The 9,479-nt window shown below is 42.7% G+C and overlaps 1 protein-coding gene across 1 annotated transcript; it reads left to right on the forward strand.

Moving 5' to 3' along the window:
- The first annotated feature begins 5,042 nt into the window (after window positions 1-5,042).
- On the forward strand, window positions 5,043-8,424 carry LOC146868190 (transcription factor HES-5-like). Its single transcript, XM_085615244.1, has 3 exons — window positions 5,043-5,157; window positions 6,000-6,183; window positions 7,194-8,424. The coding sequence occupies exons 1-3, from the start codon at window positions 5,095-5,097 to the stop codon at window positions 7,472-7,474; spliced, it is 528 nt and encodes a 175-aa protein (XP_085471370.1). The 5' UTR covers window positions 5,043-5,094; the 3' UTR covers window positions 7,475-8,424.
- The last annotated feature ends 1,055 nt before the right edge of the window (window positions 8,425-9,479 follow it).

Consider the following 9,479-nt stretch of genomic DNA (forward strand, 5'->3'; position numbering starts at 1 on the left):
AACATCGTTAGAAGAAATAGGAGTTTGTAACTCCCAAGAGAAAAACATACCATAGTTCTAATACAATCTATCAAGAAACAAAACCAGCTAAAGTAAATTCCAAGTCGAGGCAAACACAAATGGTGGTACTCCAACAGGAATCAGTTCCACTGAAGAAATTCAGCTGGATGCATGAACAAATTAATGCAGAGACTATTGCAATACTATTCAGTCTTCAACTGAGTTTGCTTTCATTTCTTTAATATGATTATTCACTTTGTAATTAACATTTACATTACACCTAGCATGGGTTTATATTGGTCAATCAATCAATCAATACATTTGTAGAGCGCACAACTCACCCGTGAGGGTCTCAAGGCACTGGGGGTGGGGGGGTCGGGGGATCTGCTACTGCTCGAACAGTCAGGTCTTGAGGGGTCTCCTGAAGGTCAGCAGATCCTGGGTCTGTCGTAGGCGGATGGGGAGGGTGTTCCAGGTTTTTGCGGCGAGGTGGGAGAACGATCTGCCACCGGTGGTCGCTCAACGGATGCGGGGGACGGTGGCGAGGTCAGCGGAGCAAAGCTGGCTGTTCGGGGTGTAGAAGGTGAGTCGTTCGTTGAGGTATGCTGGTCTGATGTTACGGAGAGCTTTGTGAGCGTGGGTGAGGAGCTTGAAGGTGATCAAGGACAGCAGTTGGACCAGTGTTATATTGGATAAGTGAATGAGTGCATGTTATAGCAACAGTAGAATTTAGCTAATTTGTAATGTCAGGAATAACATCAGGGCTCTTCAGACTCGTTTGACTATGCCCAGTGGAGCCGCACCCTGAGTTGGATAGTGCGGTAGAGGTTAGCATCTGAACTTAAATAACTGTATAATTCATGCAGTGGTCTCACTTTCTGTAATTCAGCTTGTTCTGGTGGTCTCTAGATCACGCCGTACTTTCTCCTGACATAGATGTTTCTGAGAAGATGGCTTAGTAGGATCCAGAAGGATACTCGGCCAGATTCTGGGTGGTCACCTTATCTGCCAAAAGAGCCCCTGCATCTTCTGCGGCTAGCATCCAAAAGTCTCTGTGTGTGAGACACTGCTTGATGTGGTGATAGGAACTTGTCCCTGGTTGCTCTTAGTGGGTTGCTCCATGTATACCTCCCTAGGGTATTTACTGGGTCCCCCACCTTTCTTCGTCAACAAAAAGCCTTCTTACAATGTATTACTGCACCTTACATTCACACAAACAGAATTAGTTGTGTTGTTGCTATCAAGTAGAGCCTCAGATGGCGAAGAGTGGTTCACTTGTTCCAGCCATGCAGGTCAAGCTGGTCTGATTGTTGGGATGTCCCATCCCTCCTGCTCTCAAAACATTCCTGCACTTTATTAGCCCGGATTGGTGGAGTCACTGGCTTTGATGCTGCAGTTGCTGCCACCATAGCTGCTCCTCATTTACGACAAGTTGTTGTTTGAACGAAGAAGCCGTTCACAATCAAAAGAGGCCGAAGAAGCTGACTACTATCCATAACCACTCATCATGGCACTGCTTCTATGGCTCCCTTCCATGCCTTGGGTCTACTGGGCACCAATCTATGCAGTAGTCCTCCCAGGAACCGTGTTCGAATCGATTGGCCCACCAGGAATCTTAGAGATCACACAATACGCATAATATCCAGGGCCAGGCAGGAAGCACAAATGACAGTGATCCAAACAGTCTGGTGCAGCACCGGAAGACACTTTAAAGCAGCAAGTGTAGAACATTTTCCCATCTTTTTTTCACTGATTACAGCTTTAGTAATGTCTCAGAGAAGCCATAATCGGACCAATAGCATAAGCAACAAGTCAGAGTTCAGGCAGGACCTGTTTACTCGGCAGCCATGTTGCCCTCAACAATCACTATGTTTCGAATATTGTCAAAGGGGGATTAAAAGGGCCAGGATATTCTCTAAAGCATTGGAAACAAATCTTTATACACTGTACGTCTTCAAGTGACTCGTCTAACCGCAATGGAAGCCAAGGAATTTCTTTTTAGCAAATATGGGAAAGCACATACCATCCCAAGGATCTAGGGAGGTTCTTAGCTCCTCAACTTGTGCAGGAATAAAAGGGATTTCAATTATAATCTTAAATAATCTTTATAAAATGGCCTGTTCTAAAGTCGATACTGCGAGCCAGTTGGTTATGGCAGAATTGACAATTTGCCTCTGTATGGGAGGGGAGAAATCTTATTCTTTGTGCATTATCCAGCCCTAATTTTGACAATCCCGTTCTTCATTAATGACTCCATGAAACTATTAAACCAGCCTGGCCCAAATGTCATCTGTGGAGATGTTAGCTGTATACTTGACACATCTTGAGACACATCCAGGCCACATGAAAAGCTCTAGGCCAAGCATCAATACACTTATGGCTGCACAGGAGGTTAGCGATACTTTGCGACATAATAATGCCTTAAAACGAGAATATACATCTATGCAGTTACTCATAGAAAATACTTACAAATTGATCATTCTTTAATTAGTTTGCTGAGTATTGGTGAGAATAAGGCTAAGATTCACCACCTCTATTTTGACCACACAGAAGTTTTCTTAAATTGAAATGACCTCACCAAAAAGCAACTGGAATTGGCAGGGTTAAATGGGAGGATTATATTAATTATCCCAGAAAAGAGACCCTGGACTATATAAAAATTAATATAGGCAGTCCTCCACCTCGAGACATCTGGGATGCAATGAAAGCTAACATATGTGACAGTACACAACCATTTGTGATTAAAATATCTACAAAGCAAGCGGGATGAAAGAAAATATATTGAGGTGAATTTGATAATTTAAGACACACACATAAACTAAACACATAAACTAACGACACTTAATAAATCACCACAGTGTAATCCCACATACGTTGCTATCAGCGCTCTTGGGGTTGGGGGGCATCAAATCAATCTGGTGTGCTAAGGCCTGAGCAAAGGGCATATACCGGTCATCTTTCACCTTCTGGCCACCATTACCTTCAGTGTAATTTACGTCTCCAACAAATTGAAGGGCCTGGAGACTATACATTTTAAATAATGTACACTTTTGATTAAGTTTACTACTTTTCAGCTATTCACAAAATTGTGAATAGCCAAAAAGTAGTACATTTACTCAAAAGTGTAAGTTAAAATTGTGAATCAGGCCCATTGTATCCAACTGCGATGTATATCTGACTGATAGATTAACCAATAGCGCAATTTCACAGGAATTGAGTTTCTTGAGGGTAGTGTGCACCTATTTGCTGATGTGACTCCACCGACTGACCTATTATAGTGAGATTTTTTAACTGCAAACTTGCCCAGAGAGCTTTACAGTAGGCACAATATCCATTTTACTGAAATAAGAACCTAGACCTGAATATTACACACAGAACTTTGCCGCAAGTACCTTATCCCACTGAGCTATGAAAATTCGATAGGAACAAGTGGCCTGTTCAGCAGCAGGTGCTTCGCCTCAGTAAACTGGCAGACCGATAACTGAATGTGTAAACTGGACACTACACGGAGGTCTGACAGTGGATACTTTTTCATTAAAGTGTTTTGGAACCGTTGCCGAGCACATAACACAGATCTGCATGAACCCACTGAGCTAGCTGTGTTATCTGGATAGCAGCCAATGAACTGGAGTTTGCGAAAAACTATCTGCAGTAGGTGAATTAACCCAGTGAGCAATGCTACCTGGGACCTGCAGGTTTGGCACAGATCTCTACTAACATATGAATCTACTGAGTTCCTACCCGTACCTTTCTCTGGCAAGATCTGTGTCTATTAAAGATGTCCTCCCATTATGCAAGACTGATTGGTTTATACTGATGTGTCCCACTTGCCTGCTGGAGTTCTGGCGCGTTTTTCCCGCCTTTCGAAGTGTATATGAAGTTCCCAGTGACATATGTTATGTCCTGACTCCTGAGAAATTCAGCCACATTGGCCGGGACACCATCTGCGTTCCGTTGAGTGGCTTGCGACAGGCGTTGGGGGCGGGGAGAGGGAATTGCCTTAATTATAGACTTCACCTCTTTTGACTGATATCGGCTGCAGGTTCAGTAACAAGTTGCACTATCGGGGATATAAAGCCCCTTGCGCCGCCGGTGCGTCATTTTTCCCATGTTAAAAGTGGCGCAAGGGGCTTGTAAATAAGCCCCTCGGTATTTAAACTGAAAGGTTGTACACGGGGCTATGACGCAGAGTGTTAACCCACTGAACACCGTTTTCTTAAAAAGACCTGTGTATTGAAGAGCATGGGGCAGATTTACAAGCTCCTTGTGGCACTTTTGCGGCACTTTTCCCATGTTAAAAGGGACACAAAAGTGGCGCAAGGGGCTTGTAAATCTGCCCCCATGTGCCGAACAGGAGGCGCAATAACTCACTGAGCTATCTTTCTGCCATTGGGACCCTGTGACCTGAAGGTTGGCCGAAAATATCGACATTATTGAATTACCCACTAGCTAATATCACTTGGATTCGAATATGTCACTTTTAGGTTAGGTACACGTCGCCGCAGCAGGTGCACCGTCCATTAAACTATCAAACTGGGACCACTGGAACCCCCGGCGTGAGGGTCTAAACAAGGGTCACTATATTTCATCCGTGCATTTCTGAGGAACGTTTTCTCTCTGGGCCCAGATTTTACTAAGTGCGTAGGGAGGGGTGGGTGGGGCCTGTCAGTATTTGAAGTTCTCCCGTGTGTCTCCTGACCCATGCGGGGCTGGTTGCGGTTTCCCGCCCTTGGAAGTGTGCCCTGATCCCTCCGTGGCACATGCTGAGCCCTGGGAATGCCTCGGGTCCCTGCGCCAGCTGTGCAGGAGTCGCGCCTCCCCGGATTCCCAGGCCGCCCCAGCACACTCCACCAGTCGCCTCGGGCAGAAGGTTATTATCTCCTGGCCTTTGGCAGCCAATGGGCCGTGTCCTGATGGATTCATGTCCCATTGTGGGAGCGGGGGCTCCCAGCGCCTCCCTGAGTGTGGGAAACACGCCCTGGGCTGAGACCCACAGCGCCTGGGGCTTGGCACGAGTATAAATACAAGGGCTGGGCATCACCCCCAGAGTTAAGGCGTGTGTGAATTCAGATTGGAGGTGGTGCAAATACAATAATGGCCCCCAGCAGTCTCTACGCACACTCGGAAGAGGGACAGGCACCGAAAGATAAGAATAAAGTAAGTCATAACCGGTCTCTCGCCCATTTTATCTCTCCTCCGTGTTTCTCTTCTCTTTCCAGCGTCCTTCTATCATCTCTTCCATCTAGTCGTATTCCCCATTTCTTCTTCAATGTTTCTCGTTTTTATTACTTTATCCCTTTTATTCCTTCTCGTTTATTACATATTTCCTCATTTTTCTCATTTCCTTCTCTTTCTCTATACAGGTTCTTCTTTCTTCCCACTATTATCCCTTCTTCTTTTCTTCACTTTCTATCCACACGTGTCTCCACTTTTTTCCCTGTTTTCTGTCTCTTCCTTCTATTTGCATTTTCTTCTCTCCTCTAATATTCTCCTCGTTCCTTATTTTCTTCTATTACTCAGCTCCTTTTCTTTACCCTACTACGTCTATTCCTTTCCTACTACGTCTATTCCTTTTTCATTTACTCTTTCCAACCTGTTTAGTCCTTTTCAATCTTCTCTTTCCTTTATCACTGTCCTTGATCTTGAAAGAAACTTCTTGCTTGTACTATTTACACTTGTCATCTTGTCATATATCTCATAGAACATGTTTTGTGTGTTCACGTGTGCGTACTACTCAAAATAATATAAACGAGATAAAAAAAACACTGTTTATTTTCACTTGATGGATATAGCGCTACACCACTGAAACAATATTATAATAGGCACTATATAAACATGCCGCAATTGTTCTATTTGTATTAGTTGCACTTGTTCTTTCCTCGACTTTTATGTCTTCGTTTTATTGCGAATGCAGCTGGAGGTGCCTCCCTTGTGTCATCTTTCGGGACGGGCCTCCTACACACCGCACACCTTGTCTAACCTGCTTGCTCCCCTTTCAGCTGAGGAAGCCCGCCGTGGAGAAGGTGCGCAGGGACCGCATCAACAGGTGCATCGAGCAGCTCCGGCTACTGCTGCAAGCAGAATTCCAGACCCAGCAGCAACCCAACTCTAAGCTGGAGAAGGCTGACATCCTGGAGGTGGCTGTGAGATGCCTCCAACAGCACTGTCTGCAGCAAACCCCAGGTGAGAGAGCACACAACATTGCGTTTAGATGCTTCAAAGCACCATGCTTTCGCATTAAAAGGAAGTTTAAAATAAATGGAACAGCTTGACAGTCTTACCATGATTTAGAGAACAACCTTCAGTAAAAGTCCTATAGAATTGAGTGCATTTTATAAAAAGCTTTCATCCCTGTTCTAATGTCCTGATGAAGGCCTTGCCAATATTACATGGGGGCTGAAACATCACATTTGGTGGTTTTTACTGTCATTATTCTCACAACCTCAGATTAGCTCCTCAGTAGCATCACAAACGCATTGACAGTGTCCAATGCATATGTTGGATTTGTGCACTGTATTTATGTGAATGAGTGTGTATTCATGCAGTTCTCTGCAAATGTATATTTGTCCAATATTTGTGTTTTCCCGAATAACTTGATTGGAGGTTTGGTATCATATTTTAATCTGTAATTCATCAAAACAGTCTATAATAACAACATATAAGCCTTCCCCCTGTCTGAGCTAGCCAGCATCTCATTGAGTGTGACAATATTTGAAACTGATTGTCAAGTAGGACACACTGTTAGCACGTTCTAGTAAATGGTCAGTGAGATAGCTCAAAACCTTCAATCAAGTAGTGAGACATCTTTGTGCAATCTGCGCATCACAGATTTCTGTCCTGTGATGCCCAGCTCTGCCTAGTACTCTTCTGAGGTTGATAAAGCAAGCATCATTGAGTTAGGTAATACTAACAGCTAGCAATGCGAGAGCTAGGATGCTGCAATCTTATTTTTAAATAGGAAACATCCTTTTATTACCTTTTTATATAGACCTCTCCAATAATCTATACTTGGAACTTCAATTAATCGAGGTTTCTGAGTTTTTGCAAGAATCTAATGCGACTGTTATCGCTATAATGGTTGGCCAATGTTATTTGCCATATCCCTTCTATTGATTTATTGCATTTTCCCCCTGATGTTTGCTAGGGTGCACCGTGGTCCATTTTAACATATATATCTTTGTTTTTTCTTCCAGTCTTAAGTGTTACCAGCTCACAGAAAGATTTCGACCAAGGATACCTGAGTTGTCTGACGCAGTCGGTGCATTTCCTGTCATACTGCCAACCCAACGAGGGTACACAAGTTGAGCTCATCAAGTACTTCGACAAAACACGCCCTCTCATTGAGAACCGACCCAAAATCCAGTCGGTTGGGGGTTACCAGTCTTCCAATCACTGCATCGCCCCATTTCCAACATGCCAAGGAGCAAGGAAACTGGCAAACCCAACCACTGAAAGGTTATGGAGGCCTTGGTAGTCAAAGAACAATTTACAGATAGGATACTGTGTGATGTAGTCCTCAGGGCCGGTACCTCATTAAGGCACTTCTGGGGGGGCCTCTTTAGAGGCTACACATTCTTGCCACACTCAGTAGCTTGAGGACTTCTGGTTGTTTTTGACTTGTAAACATGGAGACCTGAATTTTTGACTTTTCCACCTTAAAGAATTGTGTGATCCTGTGAAAATTGCCTTATCACTCTGTGCCTCGATCCATTTATATGCTAAAAGTGTGTCCACTCAGAAATGACCAACACAATATTAAGTGCTATATAAAAAACGAACTATTAATTTAAACCACAGGAAGTCGTCTGAACCAGTTCAACTTCTGAGAGGCAATTATATTTGCACACCGTGTTCTGCACATGAAATATAGTGTGCACACAATGATATGTCCTAGTTAGTGAAGACAGCTGTGTGGTGCTTGCTCAAACTGTAATGACTCTAAGCACTTACCCACTCTAGTGATAGGGTATAGCAATTTCGCTCACAGTGTCTTATTTTTAGAATGCACTATTTTTTTTAATAAGAAACGTAGCATGTAAGTATGAGAGTACCTTCTCTTGTGGGTGCAGGTTTTAGGCTTGACGTCTATCACAGATTATCTAATCTGTAAAGATTTAAATTGTTATTTTTGTAACAATTGTATTTTTGAGGAAATCTGCCTTGAATGATATTGTACTATCTCCATGGAGATATTAATACAAGTTAAAGCACTGTCGTTATGCTTTAGCAAAGTTTTAGTAATTATCAAATTAGGAGTTCTATCATATTTTTATGCATAAATACTACGCAAAAATTAATATGTTTAGAGAGATATTCAGTGCTTATTTTTAAAAGTGATATTTGTAGTGAGAACAAATACGTTTATCACTTGACCGTACTTGTGATCTATTTTAATGGAAAACGTGAGAATAAACTATTTATTAATAAAGGTGGAGTTTTTTTAAGGCTTGCAACATATTTATGTACCTCATATCTATGATATAGCAGATGCTTAATACAGGCACGAATTCTGTACATAATTAACACATTCCTTGAGGGAAATTAGTGTAAACACAAAAAACATGCAGAAAAAGTAATAGGTAGCCCAAGTCTCCCTGTACTGAAGAGTGACTCCCCCATTGGCTGGCAATCTTTTGATACTCCAACTCATATAAAAAAAATGAGATATGTTCTTACAATTAGACCATATATATACATTATGGTTAAAATAACCTACCAGCCCAAGGAATTCATCAATTATTGTTGGCTTCGCAAGCCGTAAATCATGCTCCAACGATGCACTGCTCATGGCGTCACAAATCAGTGACATCATTGGGGACATCTCAAATAACTTTATTGACCAAGCATTGCTGATCCTGTGACAGTGGTGGACACATCTGTGGTTGCAAAACGTTTCCATGATGAAATCAAAACAGATATGTCAAACAATTTTTTGGAAGACTCGCTTTCAGAGTTTTTGTCCTCTGACAATAACTCAATCATAGCCTATGTTTAATGAGCGTCCCTGGTATACACACAGTATGGAGGACATTGATGATGTGTGTTGTTTCAAGGATCAGGTGGTCCTTTTCTATCAGCTTTATCATTAGACTAGGCAGTGGCCTTTGCACGGATTCAAAGAATCTGAACACCAAGTAGTAATAAGCTCAAGCCGCAGGTGGCACCCTACTCTTTCTGCCGCACATGAATGACACACAGTGTGTAAGGTTTCGAGCACCCATGTGATACTGTACATATTGTGTAGTTATTGAAGGAGATTTATACCTGCTTTGGCTCTTGCATGAAACACTGCCCACAACTTAACAGCTGACAGATTGCAGCTAGATCTATCTAATAGCTCTTATACTCTACTTTTAACCTCACTATTGTGTATAGCATGAATCAGACCCACCAGGGAAGCAGAATGCTTTGCATGTGGACATAAGTGTATAAAGTACAAAAAGGTAACAGTCAATAGCATATATTAACATTCATGGTGC

This window comes from Triturus cristatus, chromosome 1_2, assembly GCF_964204655.1.
Source record: "Triturus cristatus chromosome 1_2, aTriCri1.1, whole genome shotgun sequence".
Taxonomy (NCBI): domain Eukaryota; kingdom Metazoa; phylum Chordata; class Amphibia; order Caudata; family Salamandridae; genus Triturus; species Triturus cristatus.